This window comes from Saprolegnia parasitica, assembly GCF_000151545.1.
Source record: "Saprolegnia parasitica CBS 223.65 unplaced genomic scaffold supercont2.24, whole genome shotgun sequence".
NCBI lineage: Eukaryota > Oomycota > Saprolegniomycetes > Saprolegniales > Saprolegniaceae > Saprolegnia > Saprolegnia parasitica.
Genome location: NW_012156418.1, coordinates 294 through 25928, shown reverse-complemented (window position 1 = coordinate 25928; position 25635 = coordinate 294). Strand labels below are relative to the sequence as shown.

General features: G+C 60.5%; 13 protein-coding genes across 13 annotated transcripts; 4 read left to right on the top strand and 9 right to left on the bottom strand.

Moving 5' to 3' along the window:
- Positions 1-21: 21 nt before the first annotated feature.
- Positions 22-1179, bottom strand: SPRG_06199 (hypothetical protein; the record flags this gene model as incomplete). Its single annotated transcript, XM_012345589.1, has 8 exons — positions 22-171; positions 221-319; positions 367-423; positions 471-545; positions 598-633; positions 660-780; positions 829-964; positions 1017-1179. 8 exons carry the CDS (start codon positions 1177-1179, stop codon positions 22-24), a joined length of 837 nt encoding a protein of 278 aa, XP_012200979.1.
- A 614-nt stretch (positions 1180-1793) lies between these two features.
- Positions 1794-4873, top strand: SPRG_06198 (hypothetical protein). The gene is made up of 3 exons (XM_012345588.1): positions 1794-1895; positions 1945-3247; positions 3299-4873. The coding sequence occupies exons 1-3, from the start codon at positions 1825-1827 to the stop codon at positions 4826-4828; spliced, it is 2904 nt and encodes a 967-aa protein (XP_012200978.1). The 5' UTR covers positions 1794-1824; the 3' UTR covers positions 4829-4873.
- Positions 4874-4924: 51 nt separating this feature from the next.
- On the bottom strand, positions 4925-6247 carry SPRG_06197 (hypothetical protein; the record flags this gene model as incomplete). The annotated part of the gene is made up of 7 exons (XM_012345587.1): positions 4925-5199; positions 5253-5352; positions 5402-5485; positions 5539-5645; positions 5698-5815; positions 5865-5999; positions 6059-6247. 7 exons carry the CDS (start codon positions 6245-6247, stop codon positions 4925-4927), a joined length of 1008 nt encoding a protein of 335 aa, XP_012200977.1.
- Positions 6248-6620: 373 nt separating this feature from the next.
- Positions 6621-7542, bottom strand: SPRG_06196 (hypothetical protein). Its single transcript, XM_012345586.1, has 4 exons — positions 7523-7542; positions 7199-7472; positions 7114-7139; positions 6621-7068 (listed from the first exon to the last, which is right to left on the bottom strand). Exons 1-4 carry the CDS (start codon positions 7531-7533, stop codon positions 6765-6767), a joined length of 615 nt encoding a protein of 204 aa, XP_012200976.1. The 5' UTR covers positions 7534-7542; the 3' UTR covers positions 6621-6764.
- Positions 7543-7940: 398 nt separating this feature from the next.
- Positions 7941-8717, bottom strand: SPRG_06195 (hypothetical protein; the record flags this gene model as incomplete). Its single annotated transcript, XM_012345585.1, has 1 exon — positions 7941-8717. Exon 1 carries the CDS (start codon positions 8685-8687, stop codon positions 7941-7943), a length of 747 nt encoding a protein of 248 aa, XP_012200975.1. The 5' UTR covers positions 8688-8717.
- A 195-nt stretch (positions 8718-8912) lies between these two features.
- Positions 8913-9758, bottom strand: SPRG_06194 (hypothetical protein; the record flags this gene model as incomplete). Its single annotated transcript, XM_012345584.1, has 1 exon — positions 8913-9758. The coding sequence occupies one exon, from the start codon at positions 9756-9758 to the stop codon at positions 8913-8915; it is 846 nt and encodes a 281-aa protein (XP_012200974.1).
- A 226-nt stretch (positions 9759-9984) lies between these two features.
- SPRG_06193 (hypothetical protein) lies at positions 9985-10482 on the bottom strand (the record flags this gene model as incomplete). The annotated part of the gene is made up of 2 exons (XM_012345583.1): positions 9985-10127; positions 10335-10482. The coding sequence occupies 2 exons, from the start codon at positions 10480-10482 to the stop codon at positions 9985-9987; spliced, it is 291 nt and encodes a 96-aa protein (XP_012200973.1).
- Positions 10483-10885: 403 nt separating this feature from the next.
- On the top strand, positions 10886-13225 carry SPRG_06192 (hypothetical protein; the record flags this gene model as incomplete). Its single annotated transcript, XM_012345582.1, has 11 exons — positions 10886-11146; positions 11190-11263; positions 11308-11440; positions 11490-11741; positions 11775-12013; positions 12064-12304; positions 12355-12427; positions 12471-12566; positions 12613-12686; positions 12732-12912; positions 12957-13225. 11 exons carry the CDS (start codon positions 10886-10888, stop codon positions 13223-13225), a joined length of 1893 nt encoding a protein of 630 aa, XP_012200972.1.
- Positions 13226-13274: 49 nt separating this feature from the next.
- SPRG_06191 (hypothetical protein) lies at positions 13275-18705 on the bottom strand (the record flags this gene model as incomplete). The annotated part of the gene is made up of 15 exons (XM_012345581.1): positions 13275-13484; positions 13541-13647; positions 13698-14812; positions 14853-14922; positions 14972-15027; positions 15076-15159; positions 15210-15425; positions 15480-15582; positions 15628-16027; positions 16072-16200; positions 16254-16296; positions 16341-16414; positions 16459-16516; positions 16564-16758; positions 17080-18705. The coding sequence occupies 15 exons, from the start codon at positions 18703-18705 to the stop codon at positions 13345-13347; spliced, it is 4416 nt and encodes a 1471-aa protein (XP_012200971.1). The 3' UTR covers positions 13275-13344.
- A 174-nt stretch (positions 18706-18879) lies between these two features.
- SPRG_06190 (hypothetical protein) lies at positions 18880-20574 on the top strand. Its single transcript, XM_012345580.1, has 3 exons — positions 18880-19414; positions 19467-19856; positions 19908-20574. The coding sequence occupies exons 1-3, from the start codon at positions 18915-18917 to the stop codon at positions 20473-20475; spliced, it is 1458 nt and encodes a 485-aa protein (XP_012200970.1). The 5' UTR covers positions 18880-18914; the 3' UTR covers positions 20476-20574.
- Positions 20547-21342, bottom strand: SPRG_06189 (hypothetical protein). The gene is made up of 5 exons (XM_012345579.1): positions 21146-21342; positions 21009-21094; positions 20843-20960; positions 20732-20793; positions 20547-20681 (listed from the first exon to the last, which is right to left on the bottom strand). The coding sequence occupies exons 1-5, from the start codon at positions 21242-21244 to the stop codon at positions 20603-20605; spliced, it is 444 nt and encodes a 147-aa protein (XP_012200969.1). The 5' UTR covers positions 21245-21342; the 3' UTR covers positions 20547-20602.
- A 425-nt stretch (positions 21343-21767) lies between these two features.
- SPRG_06188 (hypothetical protein) lies at positions 21768-22251 on the top strand (the record flags this gene model as incomplete). Its single annotated transcript, XM_012345578.1, has 3 exons — positions 21768-21963; positions 22009-22167; positions 22221-22251. The coding sequence occupies exons 1-3, from the start codon at positions 21779-21781 to the stop codon at positions 22249-22251; spliced, it is 375 nt and encodes a 124-aa protein (XP_012200968.1). The 5' UTR covers positions 21768-21778.
- Positions 22252-22262: 11 nt separating this feature from the next.
- Positions 22263-25179, bottom strand: SPRG_06187 (hypothetical protein; the record flags this gene model as incomplete). The annotated part of the gene is made up of 3 exons (XM_012345577.1): positions 22263-23511; positions 23559-24616; positions 24686-25179. The coding sequence occupies 3 exons, from the start codon at positions 25177-25179 to the stop codon at positions 22277-22279; spliced, it is 2787 nt and encodes a 928-aa protein (XP_012200967.1). The 3' UTR covers positions 22263-22276.
- Positions 25180-25635: the final 456 nt, after the last annotated feature.

Genomic DNA, 25635 nt, shown 5'->3' with positions numbered 1-25635 from the left:
TATTCTCATGTAAAAGTGCGTTTACAACTCTTCCTTGAAGTGTTCCAGCGTCACAAAGTTGGGCTTGCGCTTCGTCTTGATCGCGTCGACGCCTTCGCGGTAGTCGGCGGTTGCGTAGCAGTTGGCTTGGCTGTCGGCTTCGCGCCACAACGCGCGCTCGAGGCCCTCGTCCTACATACAACACCCGCGTCATGCGCCACCGCGGGCGTGCCGATCGCACCTGCTTGAGGCGAAGCGACCGAAGGAGGCTGCGCGTCGCCACCGACGAACCGGACGTCATGTCCTGCGCGATCTTGATGGCCTCGGCGACAACATCCTCCTACACCCGCGCCTTAACGATCGAGATGTTGGGCAAGCGCCATGAACCTTCTCGACCACCTTGGACACGACGCCATACTCATGCGCCTCTTGGCCCGAAATGACCTACAGTCCAGTATGAGATCCTAGACACAAGAAGACGATACAGGTACCTTGCCGCTCATGAGCAAGTAGTTGGCCTTCTCGGGGCCAACGATCGACGGCAAAAAGTGCGTGCAGGCCATGCCCTAAGAGTGACCAAGGTGACGTCAATGCATAGTATGCAACGCGAGATCGGACCGGGTGCAGCCCGAGGTGCACAAACGTAAAGCCGAGCTTGGCGTCCTTGGCGGCACGCGGACGTCGGCAAAGAGCGAAATGCACATGCCGGCGCCGATCGCGGGGCCGTTGATGGCCGCGATGAGCGGCACGGGCAGCGACCGGAGGCTGAGGAAGCGGCCGTAAAACTTGCGCATCGTGACGCTATCTTCCACGATGCCAATTGACTCCAAGAGAGACAAGGACTGCTACCTGTTGCGCGTCGGCGTGTCGAGGCTACGGCGCGTGAGAAAGTCCAAGTCGCCGCCGGCCGAGAACGCGCGGCCCTCGCCCGTGAGCACGATGGCGGAGAACTCGTTGGCGCGATCCGAGATTTCTTGGACGAGCTCTGCATCATATACGTGCAATGTTGAGAGAAGGGTGGATCCGAGGTCTATTACCTTCGACGCGGTCGCCCATGTCGGCCGTGAGCGCGTTGAGGCGACCAGGATCGTTGAGCCGCAGGATACCGATCGTACCCTGCTTCTCCAAGGTGACGCAGGAAGCGGCGGCGGCCGACGAGAAGCTGCGGACAGGACGCGCGAGCTGGCGGAGCATCATCATCGTGCTTCTTCCTGGGGATGCGCTTGGCAAATGGCGTCCGTCGACTGCTTGAAGTCCGAGCTTGAAGTACCACCCTTTCTGGCCCCACGGTGGCAGCATACAAAGATCAAGTCAATCTCCGCACAGCAGAGCGCCAAGATTGGTCGTGTCGAAGCAGCAAGGAGATGTACAGCGGTGCTCGCCAAGCAAACGAGCGCACGCTTTGTATGGTGTGGCGCTGTGCTGGGATCGAGCGAAACCCATCCATTTGATTTTGATTTTGGCGCGCTGTCGCGAGAGCTTTTTAACGTGCTAAAAACATATTGCTTTTTATCTTCGATTCACACGTTATGGCGTTGTGAGCCTCGGACGGCGGTGCAACATCGTGCGCTCTGCTTCTTTATGTGACGGCTACCGCTCTGCCAAGTATGGGCGATTTCAGACGTAGTTTGGCCCTCGGCGGGCGTGGCAATCCGTTGCTGCCAGCATCATGTCGCATCTGATTGGCCTAAAAATATCGTAAACGCCAATCATATCGCTTGCATTCATCAAAAGCATGGCTGCCGAGTTCGCGCGCGTACCAACCGCACGAACTTGGACGCGATGGGGACAGGTGGATGCATTATCCGGACATCCGGTGAGGACGCCTTTCAAACCAACAGAGAGATGGCGGCAGCGACATCGCGCACGGCGCAGCAGGTGCTTACGGCGGTGCGCAAAGTGCTCGCCGGCCACACGTAAAACGCACCGACAACTTGACGCTCGAATCTCTCATGACCTTTCTAGGAGCGCCGACGAGCGGAAGCGCGCCGACGCCTTTCTGCAGACGTTCCAGCGCACGCCGGAGGCCATTCCCGTGAGCATGGCCTTGCTGTCGCAGAGCGACGACGACGTCCTCAAGGAGCACGAACACCTCTTTCTCGTCAACACCATCTATCGCGCGCTGTGTAGTCGCGGGTCGCGCGACCACCCGCGCTTCAAGTCGGACGCATCGATCGGCGCGTCCGAGCTCCTTCGCCCATGCTTTGCCCAGCTCTGTACGCATATTCACGGATCGATAGCGAACCACACGTCTTCTCTCATTGCGAGCCAGTATGCATGCTGCGTCGCCGTGAGTATTCTCTCAACGACCGAAGGCGACGTCCTCACGACGCTCAGCGCGCTCTCGTCGGGTGTGTCGATGCCAAGTATCGCAGTCGACATGGCAGTCATCACGCTGCTCCAGCTGCTGCCTGAAGAGATCCAGAACAAGCGCCTCCTGCTTCGCAAGGACCACCGCGAATCGTGGGTGGCGTCAATCAAGACCGAGTCGCCGCAGGTGCTGCACACCCTCCAAGGCTGCTGGTCGGCCCAGGTCGCACGCCGACCAAACACGCTCTGTGCTTTTCACGCACGCCTCGAAGAGCGCATCCTCGAGACCTTTGGTGCGTGGGTGGTTCACGGCGCGTTGGCCCCCGATATGATTGCGGCATCGAGCTTGCTTGCTGCCGCGTGCGACGTGGCGGCCAAGATGGCCCCCGAGAGCGACCGCATCTTGGATGTCCTTCAAGACATTGTCGCCACCTGCGTCGATGCGTCGTTTGCTCCATTGCTGTCGCCGCTGCTCGCGTTTAGCACGCGTCTTGGGTCGCAAGCGTTTGAGAACGCCCACGATTTGCGCCCCGACCTCCTCATTGCGATCGCGTCGACCGTTGCCAGCGTCGGCGAGCAAGCGCTTGTCTGTGGGCTCCTCACGCCACTCGATCCTATGCCCACAACCTTTCTCGACATGCTCCTCGCCTTGGCGACCCTCCACGAGACCGAGGCGCTGACCAAAGTGTTCGATTTCTGGGTCGCGTTCCGCGCGCGCATGGTTGCCGACGGCAGCGACGCAGCGTGTGCATGGGACGCCAAGTACATTCCATCCGTCTTGCGGCACGTCGTCGCGTCAACGTCGCTCGAGACAGCGGCGGACGAGGACGAGTTGGTGCAGCACCGAAAAGAGATGCGCGCGGTCCTCCGGCTCCTCTCGCAAGCGTCGCCGGATGCGTTTCTGCACGAGCTGCTCGGAGCCATCTTCGCAGCGTACGAGACGCTCACCCCCACCTCGGTATGCTCTTTCAGCGCGCAGAGCGAGCGATTGATGGGCTGCTCCTATTAGGCGCCGAGCGTCGCGTTGCAGATTGAAGCCGCGCTCCATGCGCTGAGTGCGCTTACCAAATGCATTCCAGATAGTGACGAGACGTATATGCCCCGATTGCTGCATGTTCTCTATGCGCTGGCGTCACCCGACCGCACGCTGCATGCCCGGGCCCTCCTTCGGACGATCACGGTATTTCTGAGTGTCGTGCCGACCTGGATCCGCGCTCATCCCGCGTCGCTGCCGTACGTCCATGGCATCCTCACGAGCGCGCTCGCGTGCGCCGAAGACGACCCAATCTGTGCCATGCGCAACGCCGAGGACCACATCGGCGCCGTCGCGCTCCTGAAGCTCGCGACCAAGTGCGCGCCGCAGCTCCTCCTGGATGCCGCCGATCTTGATTGGCTCGCGTGCATGCGGAACGTGTACCGCGCGAACTTGCAGCCGACGCCGTTTCTGTCGGACAAGAGCTTGCGCCTCGTGCTGGAAGCGTACGCGCGGGTGCTCATTGGCGCGACCGAAGCCGCGTACCAAGCGTCCGACGTGAGCTACTACGTCCAAGGTGCGCCGCACGTTCTCTCGCTCGCGAACTTCATGTGCGAGCACCTGGTCGCGGCGCTACCCCACGCGGCGAATGACGAAGCAGCCCATGCGGTGGTGTCGCTGGTGCTCGGGCACTTGAGTACGCTCGCGTCGGCGCTGCTGCGGGAACGCACTTCGAGATCGGGCCACCCGCTTCTCGCTGTCCTCCAAACGCACTGGGCAGCGGTCTTCCAGCCGCTACTGGCGTGCCACGTGGTGCAAACCAGCGTCATGGAGCTCTTCGAAACACTCTTCAAGAGCCTCGAACGGGATGCAGCGCCGCTGGCGACAGCAACCGTACCCCTTCTCGTCGCGTCGTTCTCCGCGACGCGACATCGGTGCGTCATCGATACGCTGCAAGCGACCTTGCGCTGTGCGTCGCCGTCGTCGACGCTGAGCGGGCTCCTCCAAGACGCGGTCTTGCGCATCGTGCGTGACACCGCGCCGTCAGCCCTCGCGTCCGACGGCGCCGATCGTCTCGACGGCGTCTGTGGCCTCGTCGTCGCCTTTGGCATCCACGAGCCGACGTTGCTCGAGGCGGCCGGCGTGCTTCCGCCGCTCCTCGCACTTCTCCTTGAGGCGCTTGCGGCAGGGCCATACCACGTCCTCGCGGTGCTCAAGGTGCTCAATGCACTCTGGCTGTGGCGAAGCGACGCGTTGGCGCCACTGCATATGTACGTGACGTCGGTGCTCTCGGTCGAGATGGCGACTGCGATCTTTCGACAGCTGCTGCGCGCGCCGGCGTCGACGACCGACGCGGTCGCGCAGTGTCTCTTGAACGCCCGGCGGTCGTTTCCCGCCGAGACGCTGAGAGGCATTGCGACCTCGGCCGTGCACGACCAAGTGTTTGCACACGTCTCGCAGCAGACGCAGCGTGACATGCTCGAGACGTACGCCAGTGCCGATCCCAAGATTGCCACGCCGCGCAAGCTCGGTCGCTTCGTCAAACTCTTCTCGTTCAAGCACTAGGAAACTTGCAACGTAACGGGAAAGACAACTTGACCACGATTGAGAGATGGACTGATGACACATTGACTGGTTTAGATAGAGTGTAGTACGACGATTCTAGTAGCCATGGGCGGTCGCATAGTCCTTGAACTGCTCCCAAATGAGGAACCCGAGCATGGTGTGGGGACCGGCGCGGATGTAGCCCGCGGCCCAGCCCTTGTAGAGTCCGTTGACGACGCCTTCGGCGGCGAGTGTCTTGCGGAAGCAGTCGTAGACGCCCGTGTACAAGGCGCCGCGGCCTCGTACGTCGACGCGTTGGCTCGCGAGGCGTGTCGCAACCACGTCGAACGGCTGCATAAAAGCGGATATCGCGAGGCCACTCAAGAGCGAGGCTAGCAAAAAGACATAGGATCAGCAAAGCACCGGGTGGACACGCAACGGGTACCGCTGAGGGGGACCCAGACGCTGGTCGGCGCCAAGTCCAGTGCGTCCATCACAAACACTTTGGCGCTTGAGTACGACGCCAACTGCGCGCCCGACCCGACCTACGCACTCGACGTGACGAGATGTCGACACTTGGGTCTGTCTCGGTACCACGATCCGCGCCATTTGACCGCCGGCACCCCGGTACAAGCCTGCGACGCCGTCTGTCGCCAGCACTTGGCGAAATCCGTCCGTCTGGTTGGATGAGGATGATGGGGTTGAGTCGCGCGAGAAGCGTTCTCTCGTACCATGGAGCGGTAATGGTATTGCGCATTCACGGAGGACGTCGAGCTCTGCGCCTGCAGCCGCGTCTTGACCAGATAGAAGGGCGACCCGACAATGCCACCGAGCAGACCTGCGCAATCGTGTGAGAAGCACCGTTCTGGTGCGCCAGTTGGTGTACATACCCGAGAGCGCGCCTGCGACTGCGTTGCGTGCCATGAAGAGCGGCGCGTTCGGGTCCGAGGCACCGAGAAGGTTTTGAAAGGACTCGAAGCTGCCGAGCCGCAGGCCATTCATGATCGCCTACGTAGTATGATCCGTCGGTGCTGGAAGCGTCATGCGAAGGCTGTACATTGTAGACCATGCCGGCGGCGAGACCGCGCTGGATGCCCACGACGCCTTCGGTGCGCGCAATCGTGTACAACGCGTGCGCAAAATTGCGGTAGAGCACGCGTCCTGGCGTACTGCTGCGTGCCATGAGTTCGCCCTGTCCATGGCCATATGAGAGGCTATTGCAACGCATGGAGGACAATGGCATGTACGTACCTGGAGCTGCATGCGCGTCTTGACGACCTCCATGGGGTTGGACCCGATTGTCGCCAGCGACGTGGACGCGCCGCCGAGGACGCAGCTCAGCCAGAGCGCGCGCGTCGCAGGTGCTGCCGGCGCTGGCTCATGGTGCACTTTGATGGCAAAGCCGCGCCGACTCGAGCAGCCAGCCGTCTCGACGCTCATCTTGGCAAGTGACCCACCATCGTTTATACTGCCACCGACCACATGGTTGCCGTTGGAAGGCTCCCGAACGCAAGTGGTTGCGTCAGAGTCTCTTTAACGCGTTAAAGAGGATTTGAACGCCGTGGTCGCAAGCGTCAATGGATTGGTTAAACGCACTGGGTTGAACGCACCACAACGAACTACACCCGCGAGTGGCGTCTCCAGTGTAGGCATGGCACAAGCCACCACGATACTCTGACGCCTTTGCATCAATTACCGCTGCCCGCTTCCCCGATTATAGTGCCGGTTTAAACGCGTTTTTCAAGAGACTTGCTTGGCGCGAGTATGCATGCACCCTTGGCATGCCTGGCGCGTGCTTCCCGCCAACTTTAAAGTGCAAATTGGTTGAAAGCGAAGATGGAGAAAGGCCGACGAGGTTGATTCTGACAAGCTCGATGGATGAGCTCGGAACGGAGATGGGCGCCGAAATCGCGAAGAAGATTGGCGGTATCGTACACTGCAAGTATGCTTGCTAGCGCTAGGCTTTGGGGATGTAGACACCGCCAGCGCGGGAGACCCATGCTTCCGGCTCGGGTTTGTAGAAAGGATCAACTTGGCGCATCGGGCTCGGGCTTCGGTTCATGTACGCGTCATGCGTCCAGTCCCGTTTGGAAACGTCCACGTACGGGCGACGGCTTGCGCCACGGCTGCGGCTACGGCTCCGACTACGTCTCTGTTGGCGACTCCGACTGCGGCTTCGACTGCGGCTTTGCCGATGGCTGCGGCCTCGGCTGCGACTTCGACCTCGGCTGCGACTCCGACTGGGCTGGCGGCGGGGTTTTCTAGATCACATATGAGCTGCTGATGCAGGGCAGTTGCGGCCGTACCGGGCATGGTGGCGGTTTTCATCCATCTAATAGGATGCATCGTAGTCACGTCAGATCGAGGGTAGAACGGATGGGAATGACGTACGTCGGGGCGAAACGGGTCCTCCGGCGGCAGGCTCTCGACGGAGCTCGCCGACGACGTACTCGAGATCGAGCTGGATCGTTGGCGCTTCGACGGGATATCGCGGCCAAACTCGTCGACCTTGGTCTTCTTGTGCTTCTTCTTGTGCTTCTTCTTCTTCTTCTTGGCATCGCGCTTCAAGGCTGGGTTCGCCGCTTCCTCCTTCATACGCCGCCGGAAGGCCAAGGCCTGCATCTCAGCCTCCGTGTAGCCACCTGCCCACTTGGCATCGCTCGACCTAGCACACGCATCTTCCGTCATCCATGAACCTCATGGTCGCGGACGTACTTGCCGCTCATGCTGCTGCGCTTTAAATTCAATGGAGTATCGGTTTGCAGAGTGTATATGGGTAAAGAGGATTCGGATATGCATTTAAAGAGGTCAAACGGCCAAGTGTGCTCCAACTTGGTTGCGGCCTTCCAGCAAGAACCAGCAACCGACCTTTGGCTGGTCATGCTACCTCATGCTACGTCAGCGACTTGGTAGATCGATTCATCTTTCTGCTCTACTGTTCCGCATGCAACTGCTTCAGTCGTCATGACGTCGTTGATCCCGTGGCCGGCGACCGCTTCGTTGCTGCTCTTCTCCAAGGCAACCCGCAGGCAGGTTGGTGCACGCCGAGCTCAGCGCCCTTCGACCCAAGACAACACTATTCCATCGCATGCAAGGTCATACATTCATCGTCAATAACCGCTTGGGCAAGTGCCTACTGCTGGTCCGAGTGGCCCGCGGCAAGGGCGTCGAGCTCGGCTTGGCTCCACGCGGGCAGCTCGTAGACGACCGCCTGGTCCCAGATGGGCTGCACGGTGGCTATTTCGGCCGGGCCAGCCGCCAGCACCAAGCGGTGCGCCGCGCCGCGCGGCAGAAAGGCCAGGTCCGCAGGCGTCTTGCCCTTCGTGTCGACGAGCACGTTGAGGCTGCCCCAAAACGTAATGTCGTGCGTGTGGGGCAGGTTCTCCACCGTGTCGTACTCAAAGACACCGCGGAGGCCGTCGTACAGCACCGTGTCGTCGCCGTGGAGGTAGAGTACGCGGGGCGTCTTCTGGACGACGAGCTGCCACAAGAGGTACAGGAGGCAGACCGACTGACCGACGCCATCGTCGCCCGTGAGAATCATCATCTTGGTGCTAACGAGCGTGTCGACCACGTCAAAGAAGCACTGGCGCAGGTAAATCTTGGCCATATCCGTCAAAAGCGGGTGCTGCACCGTCAAGGTGAGCCACGGACCGTCGTAGGCAAGTGCAGTATCCGGCAGGGCGAGGAAGAACGGCTTGAGGCTTTTGCGCTTTGCAAGACTGTCCTGGAGCGAGCGGGTAATGGCGTCTTCGACCGCGTCGATGATGGCGGCCTCTTGGGCCGAGCGCTCCTCGCGACCAGCGCCGGGCACCTCGATCGGGCGCGAGCGCAGGACCCACTTGCCGTTGACAAACTCCAACCCAAAGCCGATAGCCATGCTGTCTCTCACTGAGGCTGCAAATTCGAGAATGCAGACAGCTTTCGACCGCGTGGGCGGTCGACGAGATCGTGGCGTTGAGACAGGCCCGTTCGATATTCTGCCTCACGCGTCGCTCGTGCTGCCACGTCATCTCTATTTTCAGGCCAAAAGTATGGAAAGTCGACGTGTTGGCGAGCCCGCTTATCGAACGCTGTCGAACGCTGGATGGATTCGTTGGGGTGTCTAGCTACTACGTGCTGGATCACAGACGAAGCGTTGGAGCGGCGCGGCCGTGCGCACGCCGCACGTGGTCGTTGCCATCGCCACCTCTTTGGCATCCCAGTCTGGCAGCGCGACGAGCGTCGTAGCGAGGGCACAGCGCGATATCACCGACTGAGCAGCACGGACGCTATGCACCTTGCCAAACGGAATCGCGTCCAGATCGACAGAGGCCGCATCGTGAAGCACATAGAGGTCCATGGCCCAAAACACGTCGTCCGTCATTGGCGGCAACACCTCGATCGCGTCCACGCCGTGCAGCGGATTGAAAAGCACGACGTCATCGTTGAAGAAGACGAGGACGCGATGACGTGTCCACACGAGCGTCCAGAGAAGGTAGATGAGAAAGCTCGACTTGCCCGGCCCCGTGACCAGCACGGTCGGCACCGCGAGGATCTCGGTCACGAGCGACCGAAAGATCGAGCGGACGAAGAGACGGGTCTGCTGCGAGCCCGGGATCGGTTGCAAGAGCACGAGGTGCTGCTTGGACGGCTCGGCAATGTCGGCGAGCCGGGCGAGATCGACGTCCTTGTAGAAGCGAAGGTGGGATGGCTCTTCTTGGACCGCACTCAGTTCTGGCTCGAGCAAAGCGATGTGGAGAGGGCTCTCTGGGCCGTTAAAGTGCGGCAGGAGCTCGTGTGCGTGCAGCAGCTGACCGTCAAAGGTGTGCACCGAGAGGTGTAGCGTCGGCATCGTAGCGTAAAAGTCGCGCTTGATAACGCTCGCGAGGTCGGACGCATCGATGCAAGTTGGCGTCGCAACGAGAACGGGCACCGCATCGGGCAAGAGCACCCAGAGTGCGCTCGGCATGGCAAGTCGGCGATAGCATCGTGTGGGGCGGAGGCTCGAAGTGGGACCCGGCGTCAACGGCTTTCTCCCTTTCTCGCAACCTCGTCATCACCCACCAATGGACCGACCAACGACAAAGCATACATAATACGCAAGCAACAACCGCTCCACGGGTACTAGTAGATTGCGGGGTGGTATGACCTGGGTGAAACCAAGAGTATTGGAGAGAGGCATTAGCTTCTACATTCTAGTACGACGGACTTGCTTCTCGTTGGGTCGCAGGGACTGACCCTCCGGCGTCGGTGTCGTTGGAGCCATAGTTTTCAATCGACCGCGTTGGTAGGATGAGTGCTCGCTCACTTGCCACGCGCGGTGCGGCCATGCAGTGCGCTATCGGACGAAGGAGGCGGCTCATGAGTAGCTGGAGAGTGTACGGTCTCGTTGTCTTGGGCAGGACGCATCGCTGCACGCTGCCTTCTACACGCTCGTTGTTTGCGCTGGGGACCGTGGGGTCTGGCAGAGGGCGCAGTTGCAAAGGCGCTACCCAGTGGCGAGCGTAAGCGACGGGCACAGCGCACGCCAAGTCAAGCTCGGTACCGTCACTCGCCATGAGCATCAGCGGTCTTCCGTCGGTCGCGAGTGCAAAGTGGGCTTGCGCCGCGTCCCGAAGCTGGCGCATCGTCGCTCGCTCAACGGTCGCGACCTCGATCGCCTCGTCGCGGCCGTTCGTGATCCACACGCCCATGTCCGTTCCCAGGAGCCGTCGGCAAGTTCTGCGCCCCACAAGGCAGCACGTTCATGGCCTGTCTCTTGTGGTTGATCGCTCCTGACCTCATGGCACGTGACTAGGACGTACGCTGCTGTGGCCTGCGGCGGCCTCCGCGCTCCTGCAGGCTGTGTGCCAGGATGCACGGTTCCATGGCTTCCTTGCTAGCTGGGACATGGCAGTCGAAGATCGCAATGGGCAATCAACTGACCTCTGTCGGAAGCGAGCATACGTTTGCTGATTGCGTCCAAAATCGAAAGCCGGCAATAAACTGACCTCCTTCCACCTGCCAAGTAAAGAATTAAATTAATACATTGCGTGTTTGTATGAAGTGCGCGATGGTATTATTCCGAGCACAAGGAGGAAGATATCGCGAGGCAGCATGAAGACGGGTCTCGTCCTCGGGCTGCTCCATGGCTTCGGCGCGACGCTCTCAGCGCTCGTCGTCGAGATGCCACCGCCTATAGTAGCGCGCGAGGCCATGAGCGCCATGCGCCTCGTCAACCAGACCGACGTGACCAACGACATTCCGCAGTTCGATGCGATCATCAAGGCCGCGTACGCGGTGCTCGAGGCCAACTACGACGACCAGATGCACGCGACCGCACCTGGCGCCATTGAGAGCATTGGCTTCCAGCACATTGTATGCATGCTTCCGTCGTCGGCGCTCATCGACGTGGCATTAGAAAGCCCGGGACGCGCTGCTCGCGGCCCAAGCGATTGCCCACCGCAACTTTACGCTGGCCACCAAGCAGTTCACGTAGGACACATTGCTGCGTTGATGGGGTCGTGATCTTGTGCTAGCGCCCTCATGCGCCATCAATGGAGCAACGGGTTCATGCCCGACGTCATTTACGGGCCATCTGTCGGCGCCTCGTCCGCCTGGCTGCCGACCAACAAGACGTACTACCCAGGTCCTGCGTTCTGGTCAAATTCGGTACGACATGACCTCTCGTCGCAATGCAAGTGGTGCTAATGCACAGTAGGAACACAACGATGACGCGAACAAATCGCTACCGACGTCGGGCCTCCTTGCGCCGCCGCTGCACGCGGAGACAGCGATGCGCATCTTCTATCTCGCGCCACTCGACACATCTATGGGCACGCCCGTGTACACAGACGACGCAATGGTCTTCCTCTGCGACGTCTACTCGCCCCTCCGGCGCTTCCACGACTACTTGTTTGCATCGCGTCAAGCCTCAAACGACTCGCTCCTCGTCCTTCGGGTCATCTCGATCGTCTTTCCTTGTCGTCCTCATCTTTCATTGTAGCACCCGTGGGAAAGCATGACAACCATCGCGCCTGGTTGGAAGGACGCCTTGGCGTCCGTGAAGCTCGCTGCCGACTACGCGCAGGTCATCAAGCGCCTCAACATTCCCGCGACTGCCCAAGGCGCGTACGCGGCGGCGGCGTCTCGGTTCTACCCCCGCGACACGTCTGTCGTCCAAGACCTCTACGAGCCCATGTTGTACCTCGCGAGTTGCTTTGACGGCGCTTCCAAAACACCCAAGTACACATATCAAGTATCAAGTAGTAGTATCAAGTCGTATCAATACGTAGGTGCGCCACGGACGTGCACGTGCTCGACGTCGAGTTCAATGCGATCGTGTTGCGGTCGTCCGAGGCGCTTCTCAACATGGCCACGCTGCTCCTCAAGCACGCGTCGCGGTCGCTTCGCTTTGATTGCAACGACGGCCTCCCGCACGCACACGAGATTGACGCGCTCCAGCGATCGGTCACCGCGCTCAAAGCTCGGCTTCAGTCGCCACGGCCCGACGGTCTCTGGAACCAATCGGCCAAGGTACTCGAAGCCTCTCTGATCGCGCGCGTTGGCATGAGCTTTTTTACTAGTTTTTCCAAAGCAGTCACGCCATGTCGCCCACCGTGCAGGGCTTCTTTCCATTGTACGCGACCGAGCTCCAAGGTACACGTGCATATCACCATGCCTTTACACGTATCACGCGTAGACACGGTGCAGATTGGCCTCCTCGGTCATATTCTGCCGACGCCCCAAACCTTCAACTTTTTTTGCGATTATTTTCCCATGGCTCTATACCCCTGCCGTACGCCCTCCCTTGTCGGACAAGGCGTTGACAGTAGTGTGTGTAGAAGACACGGTCGAGGACGTGCCGCGCATCACGCTGCTTGTCCACAGTTATGTTGCCTACCGCGGCTTCCTCAAGGTACGACGGCGACGACGCCTCATGATGGTTCACTGGGTGTGCTAGAATTCGTTCTTGGGGGTGGCCCAAGTGCTCTTGCAAAAGACCTTCGCGCTTCTGTCGTCCGTTGACAAGTACCATTTCTGTGACCAGTTTGATGCGACGTCCGGTGCGCCGCTCACGACGACGACGGGTCTCTCGTCGACGCTTGCGGCGTCCGTCGCCATCAACATGGGTCTTGCCGATGGTATTCGCTTGGATCTATACAGGAAGGATGACGCGCCGGTGTAGCGACGCAACCGCCCAGCCCCGACACGCCGCCGATCAACCGCAAGATGATTTTAATCGTCATGTGCATCGAACTCGTCGTTGCCATGGGCGTCGCGATCAGCTGCGTCGTCTTCTCCATCTACTTTGTCGTCAAGCGGCCCCAAGTCGTGGCCCCCCGTCCGGCCGTCGCTTTGACGCCCAACGTGCGCGTCTCGGACAGCTCGGCGAGTCCGAAGAGCGACCACTTGGAAGAGTCGTTGCTCTCGGAAGACGAAGACGTGGACGTATGAAAGATGCTTTGTCGTCGTCTGCTGTAACTCTGCTGCGTAGGAGTATGGCTCGTTCCTCGCCTCGTCGCCGCGCGAACCCAAGGGCACGTGGTCGTCGATCAAGTCGTTTGTTGCGAGCATTAGTCCGTGGGGGTAGGCACGGCTTTGCCAAAGTGGTGAGCTTGGCGCTTCCGCATCGCCTCCTTGCGCGCGCGCCAGCCGCTGTATTTTGAAAAATTGGTTTTCGCGTCCAAGACGTGTTCGAGCTCTGCATTGCGCACTAGGTTTTGTATCCTCGGCCCTGTACCAGGATGATGACGATCGTCGTCGTCGTACCTTCGTAGCGCTCGAGGTCGTCCCGGTGAATCCACTCAAAGAGCGGTACCACGTACAGCGCGTTGTTGGCAAACCCAGAGAGCAGACCGGCTTGGTGCCGGGCGTGTCTACATCGGATGCGATGATTTCCCCCGAGAAAGCCCGCAACATAACGTACCGAATCGCGCTCTGCGGCGTTGGAAACGTGTGGAAGACGTGCACGTGGACATGGGCGTCGTCGGTGGTCCACGCATTAGGCAATCCGATGCACGCGTAGCGCTGACTGCTCACGACCGGGTCGCTCTCGCGCTTGATGAGCAAAGCGACCGCATGGCTCTCGGACAAGGCGTCTTTCCACACCTTTTCTTGCCGCGTATCGCTGACAAGGCGGCGCTTTGTGTCGCGCAGACTTGGATCCTCGAGCACGACGCCGTGCTGGCTGCGAAGCACCATGGCCACGTCGCCGTCCTTGAAGACGAGAAACCCGTTGCAGTCGAGACCAGCCAGGGGCTGCGCAACGTCGATGGCGCCAATCGCGTGGAAGAGCTGCAGCGCCGGCTCGATCGCGTTAAACTTGCCACAGACGCGGAACGCGATCGCGCCGAGCCCGTCGGTCGTTGGCCGGGCGTACCCTAGTAGTGCAAACGGGTGCGGCACGCCGTGCAGCGGCTGCCATAAGAATTGTCGAGTCGCGTGGTGGAGCGGCGTCGCTGGCAACGATGCGCGAAGCGGGTTAAAGTGCGTGAGCGGCTTGTCGTCGTCGTCGTCGTCGAGGTCGTCGGGTGCATCGTTGACGCAGGTGCCGTCGAGAGGGTCCACGGCGAGGACATCGACGGTCGACGCTCGGTGCTTGGCCATCGTGGGCGGCAAGAGCGAAATGCGCCGGGTACCGTGCAAGTGCACGTCGCTATCGCGCTTGGCGCGCGTCGTGCTCGAGCCGTTGCTCGTGTGCAGTCGACGCGTCGTCGCCGGTAGACTGCCGGTGGATGCGGACGCTTTGAGCCGCGGCTTGGCGTAAATATGGAGCTCGCCGACTGGCAGGAGCGGCCGGCCTTCGAGACTCATGGTTTTCGGCAGCGGATCGAGCGTCAAGCTCGCCGTGTGCCGTTTGAGCGACGCCAACGGCTTGAGCGCCTCGACAAGAAACTCTTTTCGGTACTTCTCCCACACGATCGTCTTCATGACTCGGTTGTCAATGGACCCGACCTGTTCGTCCGAGCCGCAGCGCTGTAAGCTCGCGCGCGCCTCTGGCGACAGCAAGTGGAATATGTCAAAGCGCGAGAGCACGAGCACCTACGAGGACGGTCACGCGACGTCATTGCGCGGCAATCACCTTGACGGGGCTCTCGGCACAAATGGTCGCATGGCGGGTAAAAATATCGTTAAAGCGGCCGGCCGTCGCCCTAATAGACGTCGGCATGATGCGAAAGCTGGCTGACGGAGGCGTAGTACTCGGCGCAGCCCATGACGGTGTTGGGGCCATACCGAGCGACTTCAATGAGAATGTCCTACGCCTCGGTTGTCACCGAAATATGGTTTTGCGACCAATTGCCGACCTGCTTGGTGAACGGGTCGAGAGTCTTGTGCTTCGCGACGCACTCGCCGCGCACGACCACGTACATTTCGTTGGCGCGCGAGCCCTACCCACAACGCCAAAATGACGTCCTGCCGTCGGATTTAAAGGAATGACTTGTTTGCAAATTTCACCGCGGTACGCAAAGTACTTTTCGACCATGACCGAGCACATGGCCTCGATCGTCGCCACGTCCCACTCGGGCCCGGAGAAGACCGGGTTGCTCTGCAAGAGGCGCACGTACTCGGTGTGGCTTTGGTTTTGGTACTTTTGAACGAGCGGCCCATAATCGTCGCGGCTCAGCGTGAGCAGCTCCGTGTAGTCGACGCTCGTCTACGCACCATGTCAATGCTGCTCGAAAAACGAGCTAAAGGGCTTGGCTCGCACCACCGTCGCACGGCGGACGCCATTTTCTTCCGACAAGGCGAGCTCGCCAAAGGTTTCGCCCTCCTTGAGCGTCGCGACGACCGTCGAGACTTGTTCGTTGATCCTACACTTATATACAAAATACACTGGTTGATTGGGAAGTGCGTACCGATTGGTTGTCGCCACGCGGACCTCGACGGCGCCGCTAAAGAGAATGTAAAAGTGGTGGCCGCGCTGGCCTTCTTGGAAGACGGTCGTATTGGTCCACGCAGACACAAGTCGGAGCGCCTTGCAGAGGAGCTTGCGCACTTCAAACGAAAAGCGCGCGAAAAACTTGACGCTTTTGAGATACTCGACGGCAAACTTGAGGTCCCGCTCCGTGCGGTCGGCCGCGGGCTGCATAAAGATGGCGCGGACAATGTCCTTGTTGGAGCGGAAGCGCTTGGCGACTTCGAGCGAGATCTGCTTGGCGATGTACATCTCCTTGGGCTTCTCGCGTAGAATCGCACTGTACGCGGCCTTGCCAATGAACGCAAGCTCGACGATCGGTGTAAGCGTCACGACCGTCGCTACCCTTTTAGTTAGTCGGTGACGACAACTACATAGATCGTACCTTCGCGCGGGTGCGCGTCTTCGCCGTCGCCGACAAGCGCGCGGTCGCCAAAGCACTCGCCCGGCTCGAGGTCGCAGAGCACGCGTTCGATGGGCGGATCGCTGTGCTTGCTGAGCTTGCGCACTTGCACTAGCATAAGAATACAACAAGGGTGCCCACGAGAAGTCGCCATGATAGCCTACCGTGGCCGGACAAAATCACGTAAAACCGGTCCCCGACGTCGCCCTAGCGTCATGGATGCGCGTTGCGAAATGAGATGCTCGAGCTACTTGGCGAAAAATCGGCGTCTCGGGCGTCTCGAACGTCATGAGCTCGAGCGCCTTGTAAAACTCGGTTTCCTTGTCTACCGAAACGAGTCTGCGAAGAGGACGCGAGCCGACGACGTACGCAGGTCGAGGTGGCTGCAGTACTTGCCAATTTTGGACCGGTGAAAAAACACCTTGATCTACGTTTGCATGAGGATGGAATCGCTCCGGACGAAGAGGGGCTTGCAATGTGGACGTCCTCGAGCGTACGCTCGGCGGGCGGCGTCATCAAAAGGCGCCGGCAGTTGACGACCGTCGGTCCGTTCTCGGCCACAACATGGGCAAACGCCTCGCTGGCAAGCGTGATCGCAAACTGGGTTGCCAGCGACGCCTTGCGCGATTCGTTCTCATCGGTCCTGTCCTTGGGCATTTTGCCTTTAAGCTATTCATAGATCCAAGGTTCTGTCATGCCAGGTATGCCAACATTCATGCACCCTTTATGGATTGTTTAGTCAGCCCATGCCCTTCGTCGCAAGTAGGAAATGCAATCGAGACTCGTGTCATGTGTTTATTTGAACCACTACGTGGGAACCTCCAAGGGGGACTCGGACACCACCATCTCCGGTGCGTTACCTTCGGTGGTTGACTCGGCAGGCATTTCTGTCGTAAGAAGTCTTTCGGGCCCGATGGTATCCTCGTCGAGCGCGGGGCAAGAACTCGCTTGGGCCAGAGAGAGAGCTCTCGCCATGTGCTCTTGGAGAACCTCAATGCACTCCTTGCAGCGGCGAACATGGTCGTTGGCCATGTCGTCGGCGGATGCCGCGTCGGACGCATTGGCTGCTGCATGGGCCGCCACGGCGCTAGCGTCAACGTCGTGTCGGAGCTCGTGCGCCACAAGGTAGGCGCGCACCCAGAGACTGCACGCCCACATCGTCACACTGACATTTTTGGCGGTCGTCGGGTCCAGCAGCGGGTCGTTTGTGAGCGCCAGCACCTCTGGGATCACCTCTGCGTCCGTGCCTTCGAGCTCGTTGACGAAATCGAAGCCAAGCAGCTCTTTAACAAAGTGCGGATTTGAAAAGAGCTTGCGCTTGGCGATCTCCCAGTAGTCACCTGTTGGCGTTGACGGTGGTGCAAGACCCAATATCAACACTACGCACTGCATGACGACAGCGCACACCTGCGGCGGTCGGTTGAACGACTTGAGCTCGGTCACGTCATTTTTCGTCAGCGACGAGAGCGCCTTGGCCGCAACGTCCACCGCAGCTTGGAGCTGCGATCGCTTGGCCTGCCCCAAGGATGACGTCGCGTCATAGAGTGCGGCCATCGCAGTAGGATGTGATGACGCGGTGGCGTCGATGGCTTCTTCCAGTGCCGTGCGCCCCGCGGCATTGCAACGCGTCACGTCGGCATCGGCCAGCAAAAGCAATCGTACCATGTCCACGTTGCCGGCGCGGCATGCGACGTGGAGCGGCGTGTCACCGCCGACCATCGGCGCGTTGACGTCGGCGCCGCGTCCGATTAAAAAGTCGCCCACGAGTGGCGAGTTCATATCGGCCGCGATGCCCAAGGGCGTAAACGTCGACGTCATCAAGTCGACGTTGGGCGAGAGCGCCAGCACGTCGGCGATACCGTGGAGATCGCCGTCTTGGCACGCGTGCCGCGCAGCGCCGACGAGGAGAATGCCGGCAACGAGCTGCCGGACGCGGTCGTTGAGCCCGTCAAACCCGGTTGGCATCGCCTCGATCGCCGCAAAGATCGCCGCCTTGTCATCCGGATTATAGGCCTCGGCGCGACGCGCATCGAGGTGCTCGACCGACTGCAGCACAGCATGGCGGTTCTCGCGCAACTGAACGCGGTACTGTGTCCACTGCTCCGTGGGCATGGCCAGCGCAACGCTCGCCTCGGCCTGGATCGACGCGTAGAGTTCCCAGAGACACCACGCGCGCGAGAGCGGAATTGGATCCAAGAGCGGCGAGAACACGAGCACGACTTTGCCAATGGCGCCAATGGCCGACACGAACGTCGTGGACCACCACGTGTGCGGCCGGCTCGGCGCGTTGTGCTGGTCGACGACGAGCAAGTCGAGCCAAAAGTACGGGTACTCGCCGCCTTCAGCGAGTGCAAAGATCTCGATCGCAGCGACGAGGTCCACGAACGCATACTTCCACGCATGGGATACAAAGTGCGTCGCCGGTGCGATGGCTGGCGCTGCCATCGTCTCGGCAAACGACATATTGAGGCCAAATGTCGCAGGCTTGACGACGCTTTCGCAGACGTCGCTGGTCGTCATCGACGGTGATAGGCGTCCTTGCGCCATCAGCTCGTCCTTCCAGGCCACGAGGCTGGCGGCGGAGACACCGAGCGACGGGAACCCAGGGACGGGCATGGCGTAACTGCACTTGAACCGCCACGTCAAATGAAATGTGGCGTCATGCCAGTTTTAAGCATGGGCGCCATGTTTAATAGAAAATACAAGTGGTCGTTGGGGTCAGATGGTTGCTATTTTTGGCCGAGTCGACCTATGTTGAGGCCACAAAGTCCTAATTCGACCATATTGGCACGGGGATTTCGGAAGAATACACCAGGCGAGGAGCGATGGACGAGGCCAAGGCCGACGAGTACGCGGCCCAGCGCCGCCTCGACGAGGCCCACAGCTTACGCGACGACTCTCTCATGCATCTGTCTGCGGCGGACGGTAGCGGCCACGCCGAGTCCGGCGACCACGACGGCCAGAACGTCGAAGACATGGAAGAGTTTGACGAGATGGAGTTTGTCGAGCTCAACCGCAAGATTGCCAAGCATACGAAGGGCGGCGACAAGATGGGTAAGGTCATGAAGCCGCTTCGACCGTCCAAGTGCCCACTGACGAGCGAGATGAAGACGACGCGCGCTGCGTCGCGAGTCATTGAGCGGCTCGGTATCGAGCGCGTCCAAGAGATTCAGACCGAGTACGCTGCGCTCAAGTCCAAGTTCGGCGAGCACGAGTACGAAAAGGCCAACGCGATGATCCGCAACCTCATGGCCATGGGGCTGAGCCAGATTGAGATCCGTGGTATCCTCGGCGTCGGCGGCTACCGTCTCCAGCGACTGTACAGGTACGCGCAATCGCCATGCAAGACGATCTCCGTTTCTCATGTGCAAATATAGCGCGCAGCTCACCAAGCCGCACGAAGGCCACTACATTAGCGACGCGACGATCCACGTGCCCGTCATCTCGACGATCCCCAACCTGTGCGACGTTGTGCTCAAGAAGATGTCGTCGTTCCCGCAGCTGCTCGAGCGCATCACGTTCACACCCATCAACCCGTCCGAGATCGACCCGCAAGACACGATGCTCATGAAGCTTATTGAAGACTCGCAAGTGCTTCTCGGGGACCCCAAGGCGTGTCTCAAGGTCCTTCCCGTCGCGCGCAATCTCAAGTGGATGCAGTCGACGTTTGCTGGCGTCGACGCGCTCTTGCACCAAGAGAAGCGCAACTTTGCCCTCACGCGCGCCGGCGGCATCATGGGCGTGCACATGGCGCAGTATGTCCTCGGGTACCTTTTGCTTGCTTCGCATCTGAGCTCATCGACCTCTGCGTCTGGCAGGTGGATCATTGCAAAGGAGCGCCATTTCATGCACGCGGTGCAGTTCCAGGCCAAGCGCGAGTTCCGACCGCTCGAGATGCGGTACCGGCACTTTAAAGAGGTGACGGTCGGCATCCTTGGCTTTGGCGACATTGGCATGGCGATCGGCAAGCTTGTATTCAACGCCGGCTTTCGCGTCGTGGGTCTCAAACGGGACATTGCGCACCACGCGGGCATCGACTGCGGCATTGAAGTCTCGGAAAACCTCGAGTACGTCTTGTCCCGCGCCGACTATGTCGTCAACGTGCTGCCGAGCACGCAGGCGACGCGGCACTGCCTCTCAGGCGACGTGCTCCGGGTCTGTGCGAAGAAGAAGGCGTGCTTTATCAACGTCGGCCGCGGTGACGTCATTGACGAAGCGTCGCTTGTGAACGCGTTCAAGCGCAAGTGGCTCTCGAGTGCTGTCCTGGATGTGTTTGCCGTCGAGCCGCTCCCGATCGACTCGGTGCTCTGGACGCATCCGCTCGTGACGATCACGCCGCATGTTGCTGCGCTCAGCATGGCCGAGGACGTCGCGGACGTGTTTTGAAAACCTGTGGCTGTACCTCTCCAACTCGGCGCTGAGCTACTTGGTCGAGTGGGAGCGTGGGTACTAGGCAATGGAAGGGACATCATTATATGCAGCGTAATTCGGAGCGTGTATTTGTGAGGCAAGTCTACGCCATCGACTTCATGCACTTCGAGCCCAGCGACGTGATCATCTTGCGGCCGTACGGAATGTAGCTCGCCGAGTACCTGTGCAGCATCATGGCGTCAGGGAAGGGCCTCATGTGCAAGGATCGTACCACACAGCGGCGCCAAACTGGATCATCACCAAGATCAGAATAAGCAGCCCGAGGTGCGGTGCCTAGGCAGTATTATGCTTGGATCCAACGATGGTTGCCGAACGAGTGTACCAGAATGGCGAGCACGAGGACAAGCACGATCATGCTGACGTAGATCGCGGCGGCAATGCGCCGAACGGGCTTCATCATGAGCTTGACTTGCTGCGCCGGTCCGACGAGAAAGCCTGACCTAGAGAAGGGCCATTCGCGGTGCTCATTCCCAGCACTTCGTCCATACCCGCAGAGCGCAATGATGTTGCCGAGCGAGTAGAGAATGCCAAACTTGGCACCGTTGCGCGACCCAGCAAGCAGCGCAAAGGTCGACTAGGCTCACGCAACATGAGACGACGGGTACGAGAGGCTGAGCGGTCGTACGATGAAGCTAATGACGTAGCCAAGGCCGAAGCAGATGCCAAAGCCGATCATGCGTTGCTTCTTGGTGAGCTTTTGGCAGCCGCAGCCGGCCTCTTCCATAGCCGAGTCGCTCGAGGTCGTGCCCGGTACCTTGACGTTGGCGACGGCCGTCACGACGCTCGATGACGTCCCGCCCGCGGTCCATGATACGGGTCGTGTGAAAATGGATATACGGGTATATATTTGGGTCGCTGGGTTGTTTTGGCTGTTTCAACTTCCAACGCATTTGATTCGTAGAAAAGCGGCGAAATGCACAGCTCTCCAACCAATCCCAACGCTCCTACGGACTTGCCGCCAAGCGATTGGTGCACTGAGCCATGGTAAGCTCCATAGCACTAATTTCACGCACCTGTTGGCCCTTCCCATTCGGTACATGCAGGGCTATGTTGTCCTTTTGCTAGCCATGCAGCATCCTCTTTTCTCGAGTTGAATCGTATCGAGCATGCTACGCATATGGGGTACTGCAGCGTGCCATGTGTCCAGGACCCAGGTCGCTCCTTGCTTAAATGGGGTGAAAAAAGCCGACCAATATGCATCATGATTGGCTGTAATCGTAGGATATGCTAGGATATTGCCCAATCCGCCGCCAGCTCCATGGGCATCTACGGCGTCGGCGTCGACCTCGTCAAGACCGCGCGCCTGCGCCAGTCCTACTGCGCGTACGGCGACCGCTTCTTGAAGCGGTATCTGCATCCAAAGGAGATTGCTCACTTCCAAGGGCTGCTCGCCGACGACTCTGTTCAGGGCGTGACCAACCAGACCCAGTTCCTCGCCTCGCGGTAACGTCTTCGGCCACCGTCGCCGTCCGCCATTCGCTTCGGTAGGTGGGCCGTCAAGGAGGCGACGCTCAAGGCCTTCAAGTCATGGCGCATCCTCTTTCCTGACGTCTACGTGGACAAGCGATGCTCCGCCGTGCCACCGCACGTTGCTGCCATGCCAGGCCTTCCGCCTCGAACGGCGTCACCAGTCGTGCCCGTCCTCGCGTTCGACGGCGTCACCAGTCGTGCCCGTCCTCGCGTTCGACGGCGCGACGCAGTCACTCGCGTCGGCGCTGGCCATTCAGGTAGACGACAATCTTGTCGGCTAGTCTTTCTATATATATATGTTTATGGTAGCACACGCACGTGACGATTTCCCACGACGGCGACTACACATTTGCGACGGTCGTCTTTTTGCGACGGTCGTCTTGGAGACGACATCTTGCGGCCAAGCCCGTCGTAATGCGCGTGAATGAAGCTCATGATCGCATCGAGCGCTGCGACGTGGACGAGCGCCGCCGTGTCTTGATCCGCGTTGGCAAAGAGCGCAGTGTGCGCCGTCTGCGCGTGGGCTTCCGAGAGGCCACGGAACGTATAGCGCGTCGCTCACGTCGGTCGTCGCGCAAAAGGTCGTTTTGAACCAGACGCAGACGTTGCGCTCGTCGGCGGCCGCGAGCGCGCGCTCGTACCGGGCCATGTCGTGGGCGACCATGCCTTCCCACTCAATGTAGCGGCCGACGCGCTTGACAAAGTCGACGCGGGCCGGCGTGAGCTTGGCGTGGTCCAGCGCCAAACAGTCGATGAGGAGGAACATGGACGCTTGCCACCGCTTGGCATGCTTTTCCATGTAGGCAGCAAACGCTGCCTCCTTGGCCAACGCGACGGGCGGTGGCACCCAATGCGCGATCGAGTCGAGCAAATGGCACTGCTCCTGGAGAAGCTCTTGCTGAAGCAGCGGGCTCGACACTTCTTGCTCGACGTGGTATGTAAAGACTTGCCAGATCGCGAGCAGCAGAGGGAGGCCGGTGCTGAGCAATGGGTCGTCCTTGGCCGATGCAAAGTGCGCGTCAGCCCACGGCCCCGCCGCTTCGACGTCGGCGGCGAGCAAGTTCGAGATGAATTCGTGCACGACCTGCGGGTGCTGCCGCTGGAGCTGGTACGTCACGACGTTGAGGAGGATCGAGAGTAGAAGGAGCTTGTTCTGGAGCTCGAGGTTGGCGCGCGCATTGTCGGACGCTTCGTCGACGACGATGACCTTCATCTGCGCGAGGAACGTGAACATGCGCTGGAGCTGGAGGTAGCCCTTGTCGCCGAGCAGCTGCGTCTGCATCGGCGTCGTGCCACTCGGCTTGGTCACGACGATCGTCTGCGGCGCCGAGAGCGACATGAACGCGAGGTTGACGCTAATGGGCTTGGCCAGGCCAGGGACGTCGACCTCGACGTAGAACATGCTCGGGCGGCGCGGTGCGGCCGGCGACTCGGCGAGCGCAATGTCCTTGTACACGGCGTGGGCCGTCAAGTACGCCTTGGCCGTCTCGATGCTGATGCTGCCACGCGCGAGCATGTAGGCTACAGTATCAGCGTATCAAGATGAGTGCATGACGATCGCAATGTACCGCAGAGCTCGGTCACGAGTTCGTTGGGCGCGCCGGCTGCGACGGCAATGTTGCGCGCGTGCAGAGCCATGTGCCCCTGGTTGATGCCCGTGATGGCGAGGGCGCGAACGGCGGCAAAGTTTTGGGCCAGGCCAACGCTGACGAGGATACCCGCGAGCGCTTGCGCCGAGGGCCGGCCGAGAATCGCATGCGTCGCCGCGTACCCCGGATGCGTCTGAAGCGCGCCACCCTTCGAGCCGACCGACATAGGCAGCTCGAGCGTCCCGACAAGCTTGTCGCCTTGGATCGCGTACTTGGTCAAACTCGTGTACTGGCCGTGGCGAGACGCGTAGCAGTGCGCGGCGGCCTCAATCGCGCGCCAGTCCTGGCCCGTCGCGACGGCGGCCGCGTCAATGCCGTTGAGAATGCCCTTGTTGTTGGTGACCGCGCGGAACGGATCGTTGATCGCAAAGTCGTTGGCTTCGACGATGCGGCTCGCGACCGTCATGCCCGCGGCGCCTTTCCAGCCCAAGGACGCAATCGGCAGCGAGAACGACGACCGCGCGCGCCGCGCCACGCAGAGGTTCGTGAGGATGCGCAGACCGGCGCGGGATTGCGTAATCCGCGCAACCTCGGCCGAGAGCCCTTCGGCGATCGTGTTGACGATGTTGGCGCCCATGGCCTCGCACACATCCACGTCAATGTGCACGACAAGCGTCGGCGCGTCACCGCTCGGACGCACGACGAGCTCGTCGTCGTAGCCGGCGTACCAGCCCGGCGCCGTCGACGGCGCGAGCGGCGCGGTCTCGCGCGCATACACGTGGAGCACGCCACCGCCGCGGCGCTTCATGTTGGCGCACAAGTTGGTGTTGGCATACTCGACAAGGTAGTCGCGGTGCGCGGCAATCGCTGCCTTCGCTGCAGGGATATCGACGGTGTCGAGCAGCTGGATCTGCGACGTCATGATGTTGCCCGACGTCTCGGTGTGGAAGCCGCCACCGTAGGCCGCAATGAGCTTGGCGGCGCTGGACGCGGCCGCGACGACGGACGGCTCTTCGACGGCCATGGGCACCGAGAGGCTGCGCCAAAGTTGAGCCCGAGACTAGATCGCTGAAGGCATGAGTCGCAGAAGAGAGAGACGAGCGTACCCGAGCGGGATGCCGAGGACGCCGATGCAGTTTTCAATCATGAGGTTGGCTGTCCGCGACGGCAGCGCGCCGATCTCCTCGAGCGCCATGCTCGGGACATGTCCGATGCTCGTCTTGCGCGGACGAAGCTTGGGCGAGCCCATTTGGTCGACGTCGCTGCCACGGCGCGTGTGCGACGGCAGCGCCGACGGGTACATGAGCGAGAGCACGTCGTAGCGCTCCCGCAGCGTCTTGTTGTAAAAGCCAGACCAGATCGACGGCTGCGAGTCGGGCACTTGGTCGTCCGTCGCATTCGGTGCTCGTGTCAAGGTGCCGTAGCCGACCTCGCGCGTTGGCGCCGGCGCCGCGGCGGCCATTCGGAGGGCCGAAAGCGTGGCCTCTAGCTTGGCCAAGGACGCGTTGACGACTGCAATGTCAATGGACGAAGCGCTCTGGAGCGCAGAGAGGGCGGCGTCCAGCGCGTGCTGGGCCGTGCCAAGAGACTGGAGGACCATCAAGAAGGTAGTGAAGTGATGTGATGCGGGCCGGGCTCCCTATCCGGATACCAGCTGGTCTTCGCGGTCGGCCATTCGTCGAGACGCGATGTATCTGCCCACTGTATCCGGATGACCGTTACTACAAGGTACAGCCAATGAGACGGCGAGCGGTCATTGATTTCGACCAATCCCCGATGGAATAAACGACGAAGGCGTAGAGAAGCGCGGACATGTCCCCGGGCCCCCTCTTTTTTACTGAAGTTGAGAATGGCATCGACGGACGCGCGTCGTTGCCGGCAATGGCAATCGCCGCATGCGAGGAACTCCCTCGTCGAACTCGCCCGCCTTCTCGGCGCCTTGTCCCACGAGCCCGCGCGAAGATGCACTTTGAAACACGAAACGCCTTTTTGATAACGTGGCACGCTGGTATCGCATCTAGGATTGCAGAGGTTCATCGACACTACAGCTACATAA